Source organism: Pseudopipra pipra, chromosome 20 (assembly GCF_036250125.1).
Source record: "Pseudopipra pipra isolate bDixPip1 chromosome 20, bDixPip1.hap1, whole genome shotgun sequence".
Classification (NCBI taxonomy): Eukaryota; Metazoa; Chordata; class Aves; order Passeriformes; family Pipridae; genus Pseudopipra; species Pseudopipra pipra.
Window position 1 is genome coordinate 10,138,037 of NC_087568.1, and position 23,279 is coordinate 10,161,315.

A 23,279-nucleotide genomic window follows, 5' to 3' on the forward strand; every position below is an offset into this window, starting at 1 on the left:
GGCTCTGCTCCCCCGTCCTCCCCTGGAGCCTGGATTGCTGCTGCTCCCCAGGAAGAAATTCCCGCAGGAGTGTTTCCCAACCCAGAGGTGTCATTGCTGAGTGAAAACAGCCAAGGCCTTTCCTTTTGGTGTTTTCCCATAACCAACACTACGTTTATTGATGCTGAATTTCATCTGCCAGTCTGCCTCATAACATCCTTCTGCAATTCTTCACTCAGCCTTTATTATGTTATGACACCGAATAGCTTCCTCAGTGGATGTTGTCACCTTCCTCACTCATTACTTTTCCCAATTATTTTTTAATATATTGGGCATCCAACTGTTCACTTCCCTCCACTAAAAAAACCCTTCCTTCAACTATTCCTTTCCCATCTTTTAAACAGTTGTTTGTCCATATGTCATTCCCCCTTTTCCATCAGCAGGTTTTTTTCCCTCAAGTGCCTTGATCAAAGTCAGGATTAAGTGCATTTTGGAAGTTCAAGCAGACTTGTAATACTCAAATCCCCTTTTCCCTGCTCGTTGATACTACTGAAACAATTCCAGCAGTTTTGAAGCACAACCTCCCTGTACAAAACCCACCCAATATTCAGCCATTGGTGCTACATCACATCTAGGAATTCGCTAAGTGCAGGTGGCTGGAGTTTGAAACCCCTTCCAGGAGCTGCTGTGCCATTTGCTGTGCCATTGTGCCAAGGGACAGGTCACCAGCCCAGCTGGGAGCTCAGTTTATTCACCCCTGAGCTCCCCCAGAGCCGCAGGTGGCACTGGCTGGTCCTGGCAACTTGTTACTGCTCATTTCAGCTGAACTTTAGTCTCTTCCCAAAGCACTTCTGTTCTGAACAGATTCTCTGTGGAATTCTCCATATGGAAGTATTCCTGTGTGAACTCCCCCAGCTCTCTCACAGGGAACACATTTGCAAACGATTCACTGATTTCCTTCCCCTGAGACTTTCATCTCCAGGTCAGCCCTGGCCTTTACTGTGCATCACCTCTGACTCCAGCAGTGCCCCTGCCCCTGATTTTTTCAAAACTATACATGCAAGTTTTATGACTTGAATGTTCTTTGTATTCCACTTTTCTTTGCATTATTTTTGGTTTTTTCTTCTCTTTTTCCACATTTTACCTGCCAAGTCTTATTTCCATCTTTTTCATTTGAACATATGCTCAATTTATAAAGGATTTCTTCTTACTCTGAGTAAGAGGTTGCTGTTTAATCACACCAACCTCTTTTTGTCCCCTCATTGCTGTTTTGCAGGGTGGTGAAGCTTTGCTCCTGGCCCCTCTGTGGTGTCTCACACCATCTCCATGCCCCCCACAAGCATTTAAGTCTCTCAGCTGCTCCTTTTACCTTCACCAGTTTCACTTAAATTAAATCACAGAGAAAAACCTGAGACAGTAACCCAATGGGTGTATTCAAGGTTCAAATAGCAGAAGGCAAACAATACATTATAATTTTGTGTCCCTTAAGCCAGCCAGGATTTTCCATTGTGACTTCTGAATGTTTGGAATTGGCAACACCACCCTACTTGGATAAGGAGCCCTGGGGGGTACCTGTACCAACATTTCAGGGTGTGTTTACCAGGGGTTTGCACCCCTCTGTTACAGCCAGCACCAGGAATGCTGCATCCTCCCAGCCTGAGCTGGATTTACCAGATTTTCCTGCAGGAAACATCTTGGATGAAGAATCTCCATCAGGAGCAGGTCCTTGGAAAGTCATCTTTATCAGAAGTGCCCAGGCCTGCTCCCAGATACAACCACAGACCCCAACCTGAGCTTTTTAAATACTTGCCCATACAGAGACATCCCTGTCAGCCTGGATTCTCTGAGGGAAAGGAGGTCCTTCACAGGAGCTCCATCCTCTGAAAAAACAGAGTTAGGAAGTGGAGCTGCCACACTGAAGTCTTTGACCCTCCTTACAGAGGGTCAAAATTTGCCACAATCACTGATCACACACCTTCCCACTCCCATCAGGGACCCACTGTGCAGGCAGGGACATCCTTATTGCAGTCCCCAGGTCCTTTCCAAGAGTCAAAATCCCTGTGGCCACTTCCCTGCTCTGGCACAAGGACAGTCTGGAGTCAAACATCCCACACTGAGGGCAGAACCTGTGTTATTTCACTCTGCAGGATGTTTGGGCAATTGTTTCTTTCCTTTGGGATGTTCACAGCCCTCTAACCCCGTGGGCATCTTCCCTCCCCACCTGCCTCACCCCACCCTCCCAACCCCTTTCCTCCCACATTCCTGGGATCAGGATTCCCCAAGCCCCACCATCCTGGCTGTGAAGATTCTTTGAGTCCAACCCTTTGAGTCCCATCCCTTCCTTCATTCCCTCCTTTCCCCCCTGCCCCACCAGGCCTTGCTCTGCAGCCTGTCCTCATCCTCACTGCAGCCACATCACAAACATCAGCACTAACTTTTCCCTGCTCAAAGTGTTTGAAAACTGCACTTCATTTTGCTAAACATGATGCCTGGTAATAAAATGGAAAATTGGCAGGACAAATAGCAGCCTTTTAAACAGGCAAGGAAAAGAAAAAAAAGGCAATACTTCTGCCCTTTTCAATGGATTGCCTCATATTAAAAAAATATTCCTTATGTCTCATTGTATATTCAGCAAAACAGTTCATTTAAAGCAAAGAACTGAATGTTTCCTTAAAAAAAAAAAATAATCACCCATTACAGGAAAATTTGAGTAGGTCCTGCTTGACTTCTTCATAATGAAGGGCATTTTGGGCTCCCTGAACAGAAAAATTACAGTACAACCATGATTTAAGAGTGGCGACTTGACCAAGTGCCTGAAAGTGAACTTCCAGCAGGAAGTTTCAGGAGTTCTTTGTTATTTCCTAAGAAACTTAAAGCCAAAGAATGAAAACCCACCCAAATGTTAATAATTCAGAACTTCCTGTGCAGATATTAGAAACAGAATGTAATATTGGAAGTCCACAGCAGTTCAATTTTCTAACAAATTGAATACAAGCAAGACCAACACTGCAACATGAAGTAGCAAAGTGAATCCTGATTGAAAAATGGAAATTCTAAACGGCTTTTACAAAAAAACTTTCACCAAGCACTCCAAGAAAGGCTCTGCATTAAGCACTCAGCAGCTCACATTCTTCTACTGTGAAGCAAGACTAACACCTGGCACCAAATTACCCATTTAGTTCTTCAGAAAATTCAGTTGATGGTCCTTATATTTCTAAGGCAAAAATGAAAAAGAAAAAAGCTTTCAGATAAGTCATGAAAAGAAAAATAGGCATGTGCTCTGCAAGGGAAATCCTCCTCCCAGACTATTTGTACTCATTAACACATTAAAAACAAAAAATATCAAAAAGTGATTCTTGGACTGATGACAACTCTTTAAAAAATTAATAAATAACTCAAATTATTAAATAGTAGTTCATTGAAACATCTCTGCACATGACTGGAGTATCTGCTGTGCTCACAGGGAAGCCACGAGGGCACCACATCCCCACCCAGCTGCTGCCTGAGCTTCCCCACAGCTGCTTCAGGTACAAAGGTTTGGGAACAGAAAGCTGATGGAGCTTTCCAAACCCTGGCTGCTCCAAGGCCCATCTCCAGCAGCCCCTCTGAGGCTGCAGCTGCCTGAACACACATCCCAGATGGTCCCTACACCCCACACCAGCTCCTGGGGCACTGCTTCCCACCCAGCAGGGAATTCCAGCATCCAGGTGTGACTGTGCTCCGCCAGCAGCTGGAAGGGAATGGGAGAAAGCCAGAGAGCAGACAAGGATTCATTCCAACCTTTACTTTGTTTGCTCTTTTTTTTGTTTTTGTTTTTTTTTTCCAATAGAACTTCCATGCAGAGTTCTCCAGAGTAAGTGCTGACGCCGGGTCTGCCCGCCGGCCCTGGCACTGCCACAGACACTTCTGCCACATGGGAGGAAAAAGCTTTTGCTACATGACTTTTTTTCTTTTTTTTTTTTTTCTTTTTTTAAACTTTTAGGCCAACAACATGTTCTCCTCTGAACATTACAGTTAATGAGTGCTATCAAGAATTCCTAACAAAAACTGTACATGAGTTTACAAACGTATTAACATATAAATAATGAGAAGCTTCCTGCCTGGAGCCTCCACAGTAGTCTTTTTGCTTGAGAATATAATACTGGAAGGGCAGAGCCAATCCCTTTCCACAGCACCAGTCAGAGCTGGCTTAGTCCAGTCAGCCATTCTGCTCAAGCATCACAGGGTTTGTCTTCAGTGCCTCTGGCTTGGATAAGCAGTCTGTCACACTGTGCAAAAGCAAGAGCCCAATGCCTTTGGGGAGGAATCCTGCTGCTGAGAGGCCTCTGCCACCCGGTCACCGCTCCGGGCCGAGCTCCTGCTGGAAGGTCCTTTTCTTCTCCCGACAGTGTTTCTTGTGGGCAGGCCAGTCCTTCTGCTGGCACTGCGACCCGCAGTACCGGGCAACCTGGCAGCGCCCGCAGATGTTGAACTCACGCAGCTGCAGGAGCACAGGACACGGTCAGAGAGGCTGCTCGGGGCCAGGGAGACCCCACAGCACTCCCAAGGACAACCCCCACAGCACTCCCAAGGACAACCCCTGCTGCATTCCCAAGGAGAACCCCAAGAGCTTTCCCAAGGACAACCCCCACAGCATTCCCAAGGAGAACCCCCACGGCATTCTCAAGGAGAACCCCCACGGCATTCCCAAGGAGAACCCCCACGGCATTCCCAAGGACAACCCCCACAGCATTCCCAAGGACAACCCCCACGGCATTCCCAAGGACAACCCTGACATCACTCCCAAGGAGAATCCCTAGAGCATTCCCAAGGACAACCCTGACATCACTCCCAAGGAGAATCCCTAGAGCATTCCCAAGGACAACCCTGACATCACTCCCAAGGAGAATCCCTAGAGCATTCCCAAGGACAACCCTGACATCACTCCCAAGGAGAATCCCTAGAGCATTCCCAAGGACAACCCTGACATCACTCCCAAGGAGAATCCCTAGAGCATTCCCAAGGACAACCCTGACATCACTCCCAAGGAGAGCCCCCACAGCATTCCCAAGGAGAACCCCCGCTGCATTCCCAAGGAGAGCCCCCACAGCATTCCCAAGGAGAGCCCCCACAGCATTCCCAAGGACAACCCCCACAGCATTCCCAAGGACAACCCCCACAGCATTCCCAAGGACAACCCCCACAGCATTCCCAAGGAGAGCCCCCACAGCATTCCCAAGGAGAGCCCCACCATTGCTCCCAAGGAGATTGACAATCAAGTCTTTCACACTTGTCACAAACAGGTGACAGGACAAGGGGGAATGGCTTTAAGATAAAGGAGGGCAGGGTTAGATGGGCTATTGGGAAGAAATCCTTCCCTGGGAGGGTGGGGAGGCCCTGGCACAGGTTGCCCAGAGAAGCTGTGGCTGCCCCATCCCTGGAAGTGTCCAAGGCCAGGTTGGACAGGGCTTGGAGCAACCTGGGCTAGTGGAAGGTGTCCCTGCCCATGGCAGGGGGTGGGACTGGATGAGCTTTAAGGTCCCTTCCAACCCAAATCAGTCTGGGATTCTGATTAATAAATTCACCCACTATTTAAAACAACCTTCCCAGAACTTGGGTTAACCAGGAATTAGTTATGCACTCAGGCTTATGCTGGTGGCTGGCTTTGGAGCTGGAAAGGAATCTCTGGATCCACTGCTGCACTCAGCCAGCTCAGCTCCTTGCCATTCCAAACTGAGGGCAGGCTTTTGGAACTACTCTCCCTCCCAGGTGCTCTTCAGCTGGGAGGGAAGGAGATGATCTTTAAGCTCCTTTCCCACCCAAACCACTCTGGGATTCCATGAAACACAAACTCCCCCCATGACTGCCACAGAACAAGGAGGTTTTGAAGAGACTGAATATGGTTGGGTTTACAGTTGCTCTTGTGGAATGGGCTCAACAGACAAAATATTGGAGCACTTCACACTTGCTCTCACAACGCTGCTGTTTTGGCAGCCTGAGTTTTGAACTACAAACACCTTCAATTCAGAAATCATCAGGAGGGCTGCACAAGCTCAGCCACTGCCAAACAGTTACCCAGGGAGCTTCTGTACTCTGACCCAAAGAAAAGGCAGAGCTCACCCTTTGTCAAACACAGGGAATTCGGGATGGTTTTTGCAAACATTCCCCTCCCCAAAGCAGAAAGTGGAACACAGTGATTGGAGCCCACTCAGCATTTGCTATCACAAGAAAGGCCCTCATTTATAGATAAGGACATTTGTGTGACAGAGGCTCAGCCCCTGGACAGCTCATTCTCTGACTGTATTTTGCTTTATCTACCTACAGCAAAGCACAGAACTCACTTTCCTCCCAGTTCTCCCCTGAGTAAAGGCCACTCAAATTCCCCCTCTGCTCAGGAAAGGTTAATCAGGTTATTTTTTGATTCTGCTATTGCCCAAAAACCTCTTACAATGCTTCCTGCTGTCTCACACAGCTGCTCACTCATTCCAGCTCTGCTCCCTGGGAAAAGCTTCCACGTGGCTTTTTGTCCACTCTGCAGAACCCCCATTCCTCCCAACAACACTCACTGCTCCAAGTCACACCTACATTCCCTCCGAGTGAAAATTATCACGGGGACTGAAGGTTCAGGCCAAAGAAAACCTGATTAAAGACAATTACTGCTTTTAGCAACTGAGTGGCACAAGCAAAGCCTTCGTTTTAAGGAACAAATAAATCCCTGGACACAAAGGCTTCACTTGCTCCCTCCCAGCTCTCTGGACACACCTGTTTTTCAATCATTGTGCATGGGGGGTAGTGACATTCATAGTAAGTGCAGGAGTTCTCCTCCTCCTCCACGACATCCCCGTTAGCGTTGTAGTATCTGGTTACATTCAGGACAGGAAACTGCTCTTCTATGGGGTCTGTAGGGAGCTGTTGGATTGCCAGCCAATACAGACTTTGTTCCCTAGAAAAAACAAGCACAAATTTGGTACATGAATTCATAATAAGCACACAGGGAAACCGATTCCAAATTTATTAATAAAGCGAGTTAACATTGTATTTAGCCTCAGACTACACATACTGCTCATATATTGGGTATTTTTAGGGGTATTTGAGCCTAAGTGTAAAATCCAAGAGTTTAAAATTATCAACCAAGAAAACATTTGCATCAAGCAAAATGATTTCTGTGCAAAATTATTTCCTTCAAGTCAGAATCATTTCTGCCTTGAAGTCTGTTTCTGGTACTCCCAGAACCATTCTGAGCATTTGTAATTCACTACATTGTCTCAAAATCAGTTTAATAAGCTCTGAACACCCTGATCTTATGGATACTGCATATGTTTCAGGAGAAGAGTGTGGTGTGGAGCCTGTGGGTCTCCCACTGTGTCACACCATCGATTAACCACATCCACCCTGACATTAAGTCTGATGTGCTGAGTAACATCAGGGAAGCTCCCACAACCTGCTGGTGAAAGGTGATGGGATCTGGGCCCAGGAATTCACTTTGACTCCGTTCAACCCCAATTCACAATTCCAAGCAGAAGCATTTTGCAGCTCCTGGCTGCTACAGGTTGCGTTGGAATTCCAGTGCCTGAGCACGAGAGGCACAGGGCAGTGAGAACTGCACTGGGGTGGGAGGGAACACAGGCCTCCTGTTCACTGCTCTGACAGATCCTGGCACTGCAGGACCTTGGGATAACACCACAGGGTGGGATGGTCCTGCACAGCAGGAACAGTGAGCACAGACACACCACCAAAGACAGAGGGACGTGCAAGGAGTCCGAGGTCAAATCAAAAAGGCTCTGCCAAGACAAAAATCACTACAGGAAGGAAACAATTTAAGATACTTTCATTTTTTATGATGGCAACCCCCTGGCAGACTTTGACACACCTTTGTTTGCTAGAGATTTCTTCAGCTTTGGGCTTCCACCCCCAGGGCACGAGGCGCAGATTGTCCAGGCGGTTGTCCACGGTCACCGAGTTCAGATGCACCACCTGAAATCCAGGAGCAATCCCTCCCCGGTGCCTCTCCCTGCAGGAGACAAAACCAGCTGGAAGATGAGCAGTGACCAAGGCTCCACAGCCAAAAAATAAAGGATCACACCCATTCCAAAGCAATGCTACATTTTGTCACCAACACAGGCCCAGGACACCTTGGGCTGCCCACGCACTCCAGGGGCTACTTCAGAGCACCTCCCAGGAGAAAAGGACTTGTTCCAGCAGGTTATTTCCATTATAAATGGGCTGAATAAGAGCCACTCATGGTACAGTGTAATTGGAAAGATATTGCTCAGTTCCAGAGACTACAACTTGCAAGAGATCCATGGAATTACCATGTTCCACAGAGCAGACTTGAAAGGTGCCAATACTGGTTTATTATTTTAACAGGAAACTCTATCAGACACATTTGTGCAAGCCTGGCACTGCTGTGGAGTCACAGAGCTCATTATTTTATGAAGAAATGTCATTAACAAGCAACAGGACAGAGGTTTCACTGTGCATGCAAATTCTTTTTAGACTCTAATTTTGTGTAACACGTTGAAAGTCTGAAATTACTCCAGAATTGACCAAGAGACACCTGAAACTTGCCCAAAACCCGAAGCAGGACTATTAGCCAGGAGATGGCTGCATGGTGAGTCCTCCCTACTGCCTTCTAACAGTCTCCATTTCCCATTCCACCTTCTTCTCCTCTCTCCTTTCTGTGTTTCATCAAGTTCACTCTCAAACACCCTCACACCTGGACAAGTTTCCCTATCACTTCTTGTGGGAATTCCCATCCCACCTGAAAGGTAAAGCCTGGACAGAAGCTGAGCCTCCACATGTTTGCTATGCCATGAGGAACTTCCCAGCACAGGGAGAACAAGGACAAAGGGTTGTCCTCCTCCCAGGAGACCCTTCCAACAGCTTCTCCCAGCTGCACCCAAGCCCAGCCTGGACACTGAGTCCTGCTCAGCCCTTACTGAACATTTCAGTTTAAAAAGTTCATTCAATTTTAAAGAGATATTTCCCCAAGTTCAAAAATTCCCACTTTTTTTTTTCCCCCTCACAGAGCTCAGCGTTACCCAGCAGAACAGGGAAACTCATTTCAATGTGACTGACAATGAAAAATGTAGGATTTTGTTTTCTTGGTCAAAATCCATTCAGATGCAACTAAATTATATACCCTGGGGGAAAAAACCACTTGCAATTCAGACATGTCACAAAATTTCCTAGAATTTAATGAGTAAAATATTCACACATGGTCCAAAACCTCCTAAAAATTTTAATGAGTCCAATTCCCTTGGAGAGGCTACAAGCAGCACCTACACAGAGCTTGTGTTCCAGCTCCCACAGGACAATTCCTGTAAGAACAGACCTACACAAGGACAGAGCCTGGAGCCTCCTGCTTGGAACCTCCTGGGCCTCCAGGGAACAGCTCTTCCCTTTGAAGGTAAAATGACTAAAATCCTTCTTTGGGGGGAAAAAGGAACCACACACCTAAAAGCAAACAAACTATGGAAGGGGTCTGCTGAAATGCCCTGAAGGAGGAATCTCAATCACAACTTGGTTTGGGTTGGAAGGGACCTTAAAATTGACCTCATTCCACTCTCCTGCCATGGGCAGGGACACCTTCCACTAGCCCAGGTTGCTCCAAGCCCTGTTCACCTTGGCCTTGGACACTTCCAGGGATGGGGAATCCTCTGGGAAATCCATTCCAGGGCCTCACCCCCTCACAGGGAGGAATTTCCTCCCAAAATCCCACCTAACCCTGCCCTCCGGCAGTGGGAAACCACGGCAGGAAAAGCTACTTTTGAGTTGCTGAAGGCCACTGAAGGGTCTGGCAAAGGGAATCAGGAATCCTGAGGGCTACGGGTGCCAGGAGGTAAAGTGAGGGTGAGCATCAGCCAGATATGGAGACAGGGAAGGAGTTCAGGTGCTTACACTGAGCCTGGGACAAAGTGCCAACTGGAGGGATGGGATAAATATGAACAAGGAATCCCAGAGGAGACAGAAGAACAACAGCAAACTGAGCAGGGGGAAAAGGAAGGGGAGTCCAAGACCAAGTTAAGAAATAATTTTTAAATGGATTAGACAATGAGAGTTTAGAAATGTTGGGGAAAGAGAGAGGATTAGACTGTCCCTGACACCAGGAATTCACAGCAGAGTGGCTCAGACCTACCCCTGCTCCTACACAGCCCAGACCCACAACCCCCCAAAAGCAAATCCTGACCAAATTCCCTCCCACAGCGAGCCCCTCTTCCCCTCCTTGTCTGACACCACACTCAGCTCCATCACTGTCAGCCCTTCCTTGGCCCCAGTGACAAAGGGTGACAAAGGCCACAGGGAACGTGGAAGCTGGGCCTTGCTGGTGAGCTGTGAGTGTTAACACACCCCTGGACTGGGGCACCAGAACCAGCAGTGCCAAATCCAGGATGCTCCCTGAGCTCCTACAAGATGCCAGGGAAAACACTTCAACCAGAACTTTCCAAGGAATTAAGAAGATACTGTTGTTCTGTTTTTTCAGCAGCTCAGAACAGACACAGGGATTCCAGGAACCAGAGCAGAGCAGGTTCCAGGCAGCAGGATGGTAAGTTCTCTTAAAAAAAAACACCTAAAAACCCCAGTAATCAGGTCTGAGATGTCTTTTTGAACAAGCAGTTGGTGATATACTTATGACTAATCTCCTGCTGCTGCTGTTCCCCAGGGAACATCTCTGCACCCAGCAGAGCACAGCGAGCTGGGGGTGCTGCACAGGGAACAAAGGATGACAGGCTCCTGCAGGTCCCCAGCCAGGGACACCAAACCCTGCTCTGGGGGAGGCAGAAGTCCATGTGGGAAACACAGCAAGCACCAGAGAGGCTGAAGAACTTTCAGGAAGCCCTTCCTGTAAGAATTATTGCAGCACATGTGGGGATTTTTCAGCTCTTGGTTCCCACCTGCTCCCTCTCTGCAGAGGGCAGGAGGGCTTGGGGAGAATGTCCCTGTCACAGCTGCAGCTCCAGCAGCTACAGGTTTTCTGTCCCAAGGGCCTCATGACACGAACAAAGATATTTGCTTAATAAATTAAAAAGAAAATTAATCAAAACATTTAAAAATCTGCATTATTTGCATCTAACACTTGCTGCTCACTGATCTTGAACCACAGGCACACAGGTGGGTTGGTTTTTCAGATTTTTTGGGGTCCATGTGCAGAGAACAATTAAATCACACACCTATATCTGAGTAATTCATGTTCTTTGCTTTCCAGTTACCCCAGGAGTACAGGCTGGCACTGGGAAGTGCAATGCCTGGTACTGCCCAGCTCTCCTGCCTTTCACAGGCTCCAAAACCTCCAGCACTGCTCCTCCTCACCAAGGGAAGGACCTGCCACCCCTCCCCAGCTCAGGTCTGTGCTCAGAGCACGTGAGTAAAACTGATCTGTAGGAGGGGCAGGAATTACACAGCACCTGCAGCCAAACCCCACTGGGGACTCAGTCACTGACCTGCAGGACACTGGGCTGTGATTAAAGATCGAAGGGACCAAACTGAATCTACAGAAACAGCTGAAATATTTCACATTTTCTAGAAAAATTTGACTTTGCAGCTTCAGAAGTGCAGCTCCACTTGTCTGGCAGCTGAGCCCCCAGCTCTGTGCCCCTCCAAAATCCCCATTACACACAACCTCTCATTCTTAAGCCCAGCACACGCTCGAGTGACACAATTTGAATTTCCTAACTGAATACATTTGAATTATTTCCCAATTTGAGTAAAACAAAGCAGAAGAGGCGATGACTGGGCTGTGTCATGAGCAAACAGCTGGACTGTCATCACCTGCACAGCCTTCAACCATCAGCCTGAATAATTTTAAGGTGCTGTTTTAGTGCTTCTCACAATTATTAGTGTGTGAGGTTCCCAGCAGTGGCTGTCAGTGGTTTACTCCACATGCTGCAGCCAACTTCATCATTTCACCCAAGTTATGTGTGCAACAAGATTAAACATTAACAGAAGCAGGTTAAAATCCATATTTAATGAGCAGATTGTAAATAATAATAATAGTCTCATATTCTTCCTGTCTCCCTCCAAGCCTGGTTTGGGGGATAAAAGGTAACTTGGAATGATAAAGAAAGCACAGCCACATTCTGAGCACTGTGACTTCTAAGATAGTTTATGGAAGTGAATAGAAAACATGCTCAATTTTTCAAAAAAAAAGGGTTTTAAAAGAAGTAACTGTTCTCCTTAGCAGAGAGAATCTGCCAAACTCATACCTAGAAAGAGCAAAATATCAGCTCTGGGGGTGAGCTGCTCTCACAAGGGAGGAAGTTGGCCCCCGAAATTCATGTGCAGTCATGAGGGATTCCAAGCAATGATATGGAGAATATGGAAAACAAGACATGAACCATCAGCAGCATCACTTCAGGCAGCTTTGCAGAGAGCCACACAAAACACCCCAAAGTTTTCCCTTATCAGAAGGTCCCCTCTCTCCAGGGCTCTGCCAATTCTCACTGGACAGAAAAAACCAACCCACAACAAACCCTCAGTGTGTTTGTGTTCACCTGTTAGGTGGAGCCATCCCCTGCTCCCCCTCAAAGCTGCAGTTTGAGCAGCATTTCTCAGATTTAGCCAGTTCTGTGACCCACACTCACCTCTCACTGCTCTCCCTGCCTGTGAGGCTTTACAGGCTGTGCTGTGTAAGGACTCAGGGCAAACCAAGTTATAACAGATCTCTGGTTTCCAACCCTCCTGAGAGGACTTAAAGCACCACAGGCAGAGAAATACCCCCCCAGTTGGGGGGTCAGCTGGGGGCAGTGACCCCTGGCAGTTTGTCTCTCTCCAATACCCACCAGAGCAGCTCGTGCAGGAGGCGCCCGGAGCCCCTTCCACGGTTCTTGTCGAAAGCATAAGCAAATATTTTAGCACCATTTCCATCAGCATCCACCTCCATCCGAGCCTAGGGAGAAGGGAGAGCCTGTAAGATCATCCAACAGCAGAGCAAAGCACCTGGGATGGGGAAAGGACCCAACATTCCACACTTGTGTCCCACAGGTCACTGGGCCGTGGTGGAATTCCAGCTGTTCCAAAGCAAAAGGGACCAATCAGGCTGCTGGGGGTGATGGAGCTGGGATAGGGCAGGGAGGAGCTGAGCACAGCAGGATCTGGATCCTGGATCTCTGCTGGACAGAGAACAGCAGCAATCCAGTTCTGAGCCCGTGGGGCCGGGATCCACATCGGGATCCACACTGGAATCTTTGATGGGATCCAGGCTCCACCGTGGCACTGAGTCTCTGCAGAGCCACCAGGGCTTTGTTTTCAGTGTGGCCCTACACCCACCCCATCAGGGGAGCCAGAGAAATGGGGTCCTGTCCTTTGTTTCTCCCTTCCACAACAAGGTGTTGGTGCCAATGCTCATGAACTGCAGCAAGGACTTCACCAATTTTGGACAGTCCCAGTGTGTCACCACTACCAGTGACACAGTGGCCACCAGAGAGGAAGAAGGGGCAAACAGGGTGGTCACAGCTCCTACAACTCCTCAGAGCAGCCCCAAAGCACTCACTGCACTGAGGAACTTGGTAAGAGATGGTCCCTCCTCCAATAACACCCCAGGTATAGAAGGTTTTTTTAATCATTCTCTTTCTCTTTCAAAGCCTTGGTAGAATCCACTCACCCTTTTCCAGTAGATTCTAAGAGAAAACACTTTTTTCTGGTCCCATAATCAGCTACAATTAAAGTTTCTCTCACCCAAAATGCTCAGAGCAAAGAATTTCAAAGTTTGCCAAACCAAGTAAGGGTGGGTAAATGATCAGTTCTCCCAAAGCACACAAACAGTAAATTGAAAACAAACCCCCTACATAATAAGTAAATAAATAAATAAATAAATAAATGTTTTAAGCCCATACTCAGGGAAAAAAAAAGAAAACAAACCCCAGAACTTTTCCCGCTTGAAAATCTCCACATTGGAACTTTAGTAATTTAAAATCGGTCGTTTTTTTCCCCAAATCAGGGAGGTTGCAGGCACAGCACTTCCAGGGGCAGTTGGATTCAAACCGGGAAGGAAAACCCCAGACCCACACTGGGGGCTCTGGGGGTCCGGGGCTGCCCCGGGCGGGGAGCGGGTTGTAAAATACGGGAAATGCCGGGGCGGGGCCGCTCGCTCACCTCGAAGGAGTAGCTCTCCACCAGCGGGATGTCCTGCTCGTCGATCAGCGTGTACTTGGTCTGAAACACACCGGGAGCGCCGTCAGCGAGACCGCACGGCCCCGGCACGGCCCGGGATGGAGCCGGTACGGCCCCGGCACGGCCCGGCATGGCCCCGGCACGGCCCGATACAGCCCCGGCACGGCCCGGTCCGGGGCCGGTTCTCCACGTGCAGCCCGATATGGCCCCGGCACAGCCCAGTACGGCCCGATACGGCCCCGGTACTGCACGGTCCGGTCCGGTCCGGCCTCGGCACGGCCCCGGTACTGAACGGTACAGCCCGGCCCGGGCCGATATGGCCCCGGCCCGACCCCGTCCGGCCTCGGCACTGCCCCGGCACGGCCCAGGCCCGGCCCGACATGGCCCCGGCACCGCCCGGCTCGGCCCGGTAACACCCGTTAAGGCCCAGCCCTCCCCTCCCGTGCCCTCCCGCCCCGCCCGAGCCCTGCCCGGCGCTGCCCCCCGGCCCCCGCGCACCTTCCCGGCCACCCTCCCGAGCCGGACGATGCCGAGTTTGAAGTCGGTCATGGCGGGGCCGGGCCGGGGCCGCCGCGCGCCCCGAGCCGCTGCCACGCGCCGCCGCCTCGCGCACTCCCGGGGGGCGGGGCCGCCGCCGCTCCGCCCACCCGCCGCCGCCCACCAATAGGAGACCGCGCCACCGCCTACCCGCCGCGCTCCGACCAATGCCAGCCCCGCGCCGCCGCGCGTCACCCCCGCGGCGGCCAATGGGCGCGCGGCGCGCCGCGGGGAGAGTCACGTGGGGCGGCGGAGGGGCCGCGCGCGGGCGCGGGAGCGGGAGGCGAGGGCGGTGACGTCACGTTCGCGGGAAGCCGCGTGCCGCCGGCAGAGGGGGCGGGGCCGCGCTTAAAGGGGCCGCGCTCGTCCGCGGGGAGGGGGACAGACCGGGAACCCCCCCCCGAGAACCCTCCCCGGGAACCCCCGCCGGGAACCCCCCCGGGGCAGACCGGGAAATCCAGGCCCGGAGGCTCCCGCGGGGCCGGGGAAGCCCAGGCTCGCTGCCCGCACACGTGGTGCGGGCGCTCCCCGCCCGGGCGGGCCGACACCGGTGCGGGGACACGGACACACCCCCGGGGCCGTGCGCGGGAGCCGCGTCCCGGCCGGGGCCGGAGCTCGGTGTGGGATCATGGAATCGAGGAAGGACCCACAGGGACCATCCAGTCCAACTCCTGGCCCTGCTCGGACACCCCAACAACCCCACCCTGGCCCTGGGAGCGTCGTCCAAAGGCGGTGGAAGGGCCGAGCCGCAGCCCCGGGCGGTGCCCCCGCGGTGCGGGCCGGGCAGGAGGAGCGCGGGGGTCACATCGTGACTGCTGCCCCATCCCTGGAGTCTCCAAGGCCAGGCTGGACGGGGCTTGGAGCAACTTGGGCTAGTGGAAGGCATCCCTGCCCATGGCAGGGGGTGGAATGAGAGGGGCTTTTGGGTCCCTTCCAACCCAAACTGAACTGGGATTCCCTGATTCCCATGATTTACTTGTGACCAACAACAAAACAAAGTTACAAATCTCTAGGGCAGAGATTTCCTCTCCTGAAAAATGTGAACAAGGAACGTGGGCTTAACCCTGGAAGCATCTAAATGAGTCAAATGTTAAATCCAAGGATGAATCCTGCTTTTCTGAATCATCCCTGTGATGCAGCAGCCCCACGGGAGGGGATTTCCCTTGAGGCTGCAATGATGAACCGTGGAAATCAGGCACAGGGAGCTGTTTGGAGCAGCCCATCATTGCTCACTGACCCACAAGATTTAGGGAGCACCTAATTCTGCAAGTACTGCCCCACAGAGTGAGCACAAACCTGGGCTCTTCCCTCACAGAATCACTGAGGTTGGAAAAGACCTCTGAGACCATCAATTCCACTCCCCACCTGGTCCCCCAGCCCAGAGCACTGAGTGCCACACCCAGTCCTTCCTTGGACACCTCCAGGGTGGGGACTCCACCTGTGCCCACTGCCCTGGGGAGCCTGGTCAGTGCCCAACCACCCTCTGGGGGAAAAACCTTTCCCTGAGATCCAACCTGACCCTGCCCTGACACAGCTCCAGGTGTTCCCTCAGCGTGGCATGAAAGCTGGCAAGTGCCTGGGATTTCAGCTGTGCTTCTGTTTTATTCCATGGCTGTCTCAGAAAAAGGCCCAACAAAGAGCTGAGGGGAAAGCAGGTGAAAGTGCAGAAAAACCCCAAACTCTCCAACTTTCAGACTCCATCAGCTGAGGCTGCAAAAAACCTGGTGCTGCTGCACCCAGGGCTGGGGACAGGCAGGGAATGAGAAGCCAGCACAGGCCTGGACCACAGGCAGAGCTGCCCCAGGCACAGCCCAACTGTGGAGGAACAGACAGATCCCTAAACTTGTGGGTTCTGCAGGGCCCCCCATGTCTGGGAACACCCAGGTCAGGCTTTGGTCACTGTTTAGGCATGAGGAGGGTCCAGCTCCCCCCTCCATCCTGCAGGCACACGCTGGGATGTCCTGTACAATTCGTGTTTCCAGAGCTGTTGGGTTTGATAAAAATGATTTTGTTTTGCTCACACCTTTTCCCCTTTCACTACAACCAGACTTGAGGCTCTGTGGTCCTCAAATCACCAGGACAGGGTGACTTTTCATCAGGAGAAAAGGACACGAGTGGATCTCCTCAGAATCATAAAGGCACCAGGCAGCCCAAACTCCTCCACCCCGGGAGCTGCCAGCCTGGCCTTGCTCCAGAGATCCTGGCAACTCCCTGGGAGCTCAGTGCTGGTGCTTCAGTGAACATTCCAGACAGGAGGACCATGGTGGGAAACAGATGGGATTCACAGCTCCTTTTGGCTGGCCTTGCCCCTGACCTGCACTTCAGATCTTGCGAGGACAGGGAGGAGAATTCCCACTTCCCAGGAGCCACCTTTGTGATGTTTTACCTGTTTCATTTGTAGATGCTTTAACAGCAGCAGAGCAGGCAGGAAGCTGGCCCTGTGAGAGCAGCAGTTTGGTGTTAAATCACGTGCAAATATGATTTCTGAAGGTCCCACTGCCAACACAACCTACGTTCGATGCTTCACAAGCAGCACGAGACACATTCCCGGGGCAGGACTGGGAGACAGCAGCCCAAGCTTTGCTCCTGGATTAACCTGGAGCAGTTTCAGAATGGCTCAGGGTAAAGGGAGCACTGGAGGTCACCCAGTCCCACCTCCCTGCTCAACAGGGGCCCCTGGAGTGTTCCCTCAGGATTCTCTCCAGATGGGTTTGGAATATTTCCAGGGACAGAGACTCCACAGCCTCTCTGAGCTCCAGTGCTTGGTCACCTGCACAGGAAAGTCCTTCCTCCTGTTCAGGAACACAAAAGTTCAGTTCCACCAAACCAGCCCACCCCGCTCTGCACCACCTACAGCTGCTGAGGAACTGCAGTGCCTGGTCCAACAGAAAACACCCCATCAGCTGGATACCCTTCAGGAACAGCCACTGCTCCAGGGGTGCCCATCTGCTCCCTCCTGCAGCCAATTCCCCCCTGCAGCCACCCCTCCTGCTGCCCCAGCACCTTCCTGCAGATCCTGGGCAATAATCCAGACCCTGGGAGAGAAATTTTAGCAGCCCAGACAGTGCAGGTACCACCCTCTCTCCTGCACCCCCTGCAAGTGGTGGCAGAACTATTTTGTTTCCTCCTCCTGCAACACACTCACCCCTTTAAAGTCCTGCTCCAGCCATGACATTTTCCTCTGGGGCCGTAAATTCCCTGTAGGAATAACTGAGTTGTTTGCAAAACTGAAGAGACACTGGCAGGAAAATGTTGATGAAGTGCTGTCACCACTTTGCAGGGGAGGAAAAGACCCTGCAGAATGCTTTTCTGAGACCAAGGCACACACAACTCAGCCTCTTGGGAAGAATTTCATCCCCTTTTGCAGTGCAAAAACGGACCTAAATTAGGATTCATTGCTGGTTTTTTCCCTGTTAGGGCTGAGGGAAACTGCAATCATGAGCAGCTGGTAATGAGGCTGCCACAATATCCCAGTGCCAGCTAAAGCACTTATTTCAGAATAATTTCACTTCAACACTAACAGAGCTTTTCCCAGCCTGGAAGAATCCATGTGCTGTGCTGCTTCAAGGGGAAATCCAGCCTCTGGAGGGAACAGAGCACCATTTCCTCAGGATCTTTGGTCCTACCCCCTCTCCAGCTGTCCCAGTAACAGCCAGAGCTCTCAGCTGTGAGAGCCAAGTGTCAAACACCAGGTAGCACAACAAGCACCAAGCTTGGAATACACAGGAACATTCCCAGATGTTTAACAGCTCAGAGTGCTCCAGGTGAACTGAGGTTCCTCCTAGGACCAGATCCCCAAACAACATTTACATTTCCTTCCTCTGTTCTGCCAAAACAGAGCATTTTTAGTGAGGCTAAACCTTCTGATAGTTCCTCACTGTGCTTCTCAACAGCCACACTTCCATCCCTGCCCCAATCCTTCCAGAATGGGCACAGACACCTTTCTACATCCAGTAGGGATGGTGCCTTTCCTCCAGGAGGGTGTTCTTCATGGGACAAACTTCTCTTGTCCACGAGCAGCAGCTCCTCAGAGCAGGCTGGGCTGGCACAAAAAGCCAGAATATTCACTGCTCAACACCAGTTCTGAGGCTCCACCAGGGTTTAGGGGCCATTTCTTATTTACAGAATGTCTGGGAAACACTTAAATGGCTCATTTTTTCTTCCAGAGAACACACAGGAGAGCACAGTGCAGAGGGGCTGTACTGCTCCCCCCAGTATCACCAGTCAAGGAACTGGGAAACAAGAAACATCAGTCTGGGCCCTTTACAACACAGGATTCCCCTCACAGAGACTCACAGCTCTCATGATGCAATAAACCATAAAATAAATTCAACTCAAGAACGAAAATGTCTGTTCTCATCCTGGTCACCAGGAAAAAAAATCCAGAACTTCCTCTGCTTCAAGGCAGGGGCAAATTTGAGCAAAAAAATCCAACCTGCTCCACCAGAACCTGGGCCAGAGGCTCCTCCTGGTAGTACCAGCCTGGAGGGCAAGGTAGGGACTGCCAGGTACATGGAGCTGCATTCCTGGCTCCAGTGGTTCCTGGGAATGCTGACTGCACATCCATTCCTTGGATTCTTTTCTGACAGGGACCAGTCAGAGCCCTTCCACCTCACAGGCACATGAAGCCACTCTAGGCACAGGGTTCAAGGAATCTCCCACTTTGGAAGGGATCCCCAGGGATCATCCAGTCCAACTCCTGGCCCAGCACAGACACCCCAACAATCCCACCCTGTCCCTCAGAGCGTTGTCCAAACCCTCCTGGAGCTCTGGCAGCCTTGGGGCTGTGCCCACTGCCCTGGGGAGCCTGGTCAGTGCCAACCACCCTCTGGGGGAAGAACCTTTTCCTGAGATCCAGCTTAAACCTCCCAACACAGCTCCAGCCATTCCCAGCATGAGACAGGGACAAACTGAACCAGCACCACTGTTTGCAGACAACTGGGTCTTTTATTAAGTATTTAAAGTGCTACAAAAAACTGAAGGAGCCTTCTTGGAGCAACTTCCTTTTCTGCAGTCTTAGCTCTGTTGGAAGAAGCAAACACAGCTCATTAGTGGAGTCATTTAGCAATTAAATGTGATGCAGCAAATAGAGCTGGGCACTCACAGCCGGGCACTCGATGGCTCCGCTGTTGATGTCGTCGATGATGTCGTGGGGGTGTCTGCCATCGATGCTGCAGCCCACGGACTGGGCAGTGCCCAGGATCTCCTTGATGGTCCCTGCAGCAGGAACACACAGCTTGTCAGTGCTTTAGCACAGGGAAACATCTGAGAACTCACTTGGAACACCGTGGGCTAGTGGAAGGTGTCCCTGCCCGTGGCAGGAGGCACAGTGAGATGAGCTTTAAGGTCCCTTCCAACCCAGACCAGTCTGTGATTCTGTAACACAGAGAACTCCTCACACCTCTCAGCTGTCCCTCCCTCTGGGGGTTTGCAGGCTGGAGCTCACCAGGAGACAGCAAGTCACTTATCCAGCTCTCATGTCCTGGTTTCCCAGGGAATGCACTGGGAAGTGCTACCTGTACCTGTAGGGGTTTGGGCTCCCAGCCAGCACAGGCTGTCCCTGTGGTGCTCAGCACACACGGCTGTGGGCCCTCCCAGAACTGGAGCAGAACCTGGCTCAGACACCTGGAGCAGGCAGAGGGAGCACTCCAAACCCCCGGAGCAGGCAGAGGGAGCACTCCAAACCCCCGGAGCAGGCAGAGGGAGCACTCCAAACCCCCGGAGCAGGCAGAGGGAGCACTCCAAACCCCTGGAGCAGGCAGAGGGAGCACTCCAAACCCCTGGAGCAGGCAGAGGGAGCACTCCAAACCCCTGGAGCAGGCAGAGGGAGCACTCCAAACCCCCGGAGCAGGCAGAGGGAGCACTCCAAACCCCCAGAGCAGGCAGAGGGAGCACTCCAAACCCCCAGAGCAGGCAGAGGGAGCTCTCCCTGTCTCCCAGCCCCAGGACTCACCCGAGAGCTCCGGAGCCAGGGACCTGTGGCGCATCTGCCGCGCGATGTTGACGATCTCGTCGAAGGTGACGCTCCCGCTGTGTTTGACTGTGAGGGGACAGCAGCAGTGAGGACACCTGGGCACAGGCACTGCCAGCAACCCCTGCAGCCTCAGCAGCACCATTCCCAGTGCCCTGACCCCATGGAAAGCTGGGAGCTCCCAGCTCTAATGGGACTGCCATCAGCGCTCCTGCCCCCAGACTGTGACACAAAGTTACCCACAACACCTCTTTCCTAAGCTGGCATTTTCTGCCAGCTCCCCTCTGGCTGTGCTCCATAGGACACACACAGGACGGGTACAGGTACCTGTTTTACCCTGGTTTTGCCCAGAGAAGCTGTGGCTGCCCCTGGATCCCTGGGAGTGTCCAAGGCCAGGTTGGACGGGGCTTGGAGCAACCTGGGCTAGTGGGAGGTGTCCCTGACCATGGCAGGGGGTGGCATTGGATGGGCTTTAAGGTCCCTCCCAACCCAGCCCAGTCTGGGATTTCAAGATTCTGTGATCTTCTGAAAAGCAGAATCCTGGCTGCTCAGGACACAGCCCTGTGGCACCTGTTTGCCAGTTTGCACTGACTAATCCCAGAGGAAGGTACTGGTGTTCCCCCCTTTTACCCCCAAAACATTCAGACCCAAAGCCAGGGGAGCACTTACTGTTCTTCTGCTTCTTCCTGTCACGAGGGGGCTCCTTCAGAGCTTTGATAATCAGAGCAGAGGCAGAAGGAACAACCTCTATCTAAATGGAAAGAGATTAATTCCCCCCCCATCCTACACAGAATTTCAACACTAATGAAAATAATCAATCCATCAGTCATTTAGCTCAGCAAAACTAACTGCCAGAGCAGCGTGGGTTGGGTTAGTTCCCTCACACACCAGATTTTCTGGGCTGCAGGCACCTGTTCCCAGGTTTTCGGCACAGGCCTCCCCACATCCAGGGGAGAACTGCTTCCTGCCTGGGGCTTCCTCTCAGCTCACCACTGGAATGTACCAGCCACGGAGGTCAGACAGGCACGGTGGCAGGTGGCTACTGGGTTAGTTATTTCCATTTTATCTCCCACATATCCCAATGATTTATTTTCCATTCCATGAGTTTTATTTATTTTTATGTTGCTTGAAATAAGTTTTTTTTTGCCGGTTCTGCTGAAGGAACAATTTATCTGTGCAGGAAGCAACAGCAGCATGAAAACAAGGTGACAGCAGGATAAAAATTGAACTTTGGCACATGAGAGTCTCTTCCCATGGACAGGATCCTCCAGCCCGGCTCCACACACACACCCCACCCACGTTATAAGGTCTTCCCAGAAGACCCCCACACACCCCTGTGTGGCACTCATTTTATCCACCTCGGAAGGATGAAGGGCTGAGTGGACCCTGCCGGGATTTGGGCCGGTGGCTGGAGCAGGGGGGCCCGGGGGGGGCTCCACACCCGCAGCACACGCGGCCCCTCCGCCGGCGTTCGGTACCTGCGCTTGCCTGTTCTGGATCGTGAGCTTCACCGTGATCCGCAGCCCCTTCCAGTCGCCCGTGGCCTTGGCGATGTCATCGCCCACCTTCTTGGGGGACTGAGGGGCGACACGGGGCCGTCACACGGAGCTCGGCTTAAACCAGAGCCCCCGCGCCGTCCCTGGCGTGTCCCGGCTCCTCGGCTCTGCTGTGAGGTCGCTGAACACCCTCTTTTCTCCGGGACCGCCCCCAGCACTTCCCGGGACACGCTTCCCACCTTCCCCTCCCGGGAATACACTGATTTTCCCCCCCGGACACGTTTCCCAGGGCCCCATCCCACTGCCCTTCCCGGCGCCACGCTGATTTCCCCTCTAGACTTGCTTCCCAACCCCTCATCCCCCAGGGACACGCTTCCCACTCTCTCTCCCAGGAACACTTATTTCCCCTCTGGACACACTGCCCAGCCCCCTCCATCCCCGGGGACACATTTCCCACTCCCCCGACACCCGCCAGGACAAGTTTATCCCCCCAGGAACACGCTTCCCACCGCCCACTCCGGGATACGTTTCCCTTCCCCCGGGGACACGCTTATCCCCCCCGGACACGCTTTCCACCGTCCCCCCGCCCTCCGAACACGTTTCCCACGCCCTCAGTCCCCCGTCCCCGGTACCTACCAGCCCCAGGGGTCCGATCTTGGGGGCGAGCGCGGAGGTGGCTCCGACCTCCCCTCCGGTGCAGCGCAGATACACTGCGGGGACAGCGCCGCGTCAGCCGCGCCCGCGGGCCCCGCCACCGCCCCGGCTGCCCCCCGAGCCCCCCCGCCCGGCTCGTACCGACTTTGATCTCGTTGGGGTCGAACTTGGGCGGCATGGCGGCGCGGGGTGGGCCGGGATGGAGGCGGATGGAGGGCGACGCGAACTCAGGCCTGCCGGGGCGAAGAAAGAAGGCCTGCGGTGCGCGAGACGAATATATACCCGCTAAGATCTCGCGAGAGATCCAGAGCGCGTCTATATGTGCCGAGATCTCGCGAGAGCTGGAGTTTGTACGGCTCTGGATAGATATAAATATATAAATATAGACAGAAATAGATATAAATAGAGATATAGGGAGATATGGATAGAGATTTAGAGAGATATAAATACGAAGACAGAAATAGAGATATAAATAGATATGGATAGATATGGATATATAGAGATATATAGAGATTTAGATAGAGCTATACAGATATATAAATATAGAGACAGAA

The 23,279-nt window shown here is 52.1% G+C and overlaps 2 protein-coding genes and 1 non-coding gene across 3 annotated transcripts; all 3 read right to left on the bottom strand.

Annotated features, from left to right (window-relative positions):
* Nucleotides 1-3,748: 3,748 nt before the first annotated feature.
* On the bottom strand, nucleotides 3,749-14,689 carry ZMYND19 (zinc finger MYND-type containing 19). Its single transcript, XM_064677161.1, has 6 exons — nucleotides 14,566-14,689; nucleotides 14,050-14,109; nucleotides 12,738-12,844; nucleotides 7,829-7,969; nucleotides 6,721-6,901; nucleotides 3,749-4,459 (listed from the first exon to the last, which is right to left on the bottom strand). The coding sequence occupies exons 1-6, from the start codon at nucleotides 14,614-14,616 to the stop codon at nucleotides 4,316-4,318; spliced, it is 684 nt and encodes a 227-aa protein (XP_064533231.1). The 5' UTR covers nucleotides 14,617-14,689; the 3' UTR covers nucleotides 3,749-4,315.
* A 4,842-nt stretch (nucleotides 14,690-19,531) lies between these two features.
* RPL12 (ribosomal protein L12) lies at nucleotides 19,532-23,020 on the bottom strand. Its single transcript, XM_064677171.1, has 7 exons — nucleotides 22,867-23,020; nucleotides 22,708-22,781; nucleotides 22,054-22,152; nucleotides 21,245-21,326; nucleotides 20,558-20,644; nucleotides 19,709-19,821; nucleotides 19,532-19,626 (listed from the first exon to the last, which is right to left on the bottom strand). The coding sequence occupies exons 1-7, from the start codon at nucleotides 22,901-22,903 to the stop codon at nucleotides 19,621-19,623; spliced, it is 498 nt and encodes a 165-aa protein (XP_064533241.1). The 5' UTR covers nucleotides 22,904-23,020; the 3' UTR covers nucleotides 19,532-19,620.
* On the bottom strand, nucleotides 21,485-21,611 carry LOC135425243 (small nucleolar RNA SNORA65). The gene has a single exon (XR_010435525.1). It is a non-coding gene; the product is annotated as a small nucleolar RNA SNORA65 (small nucleolar RNA).
* Nucleotides 23,021-23,279: the final 259 nt, after the last annotated feature.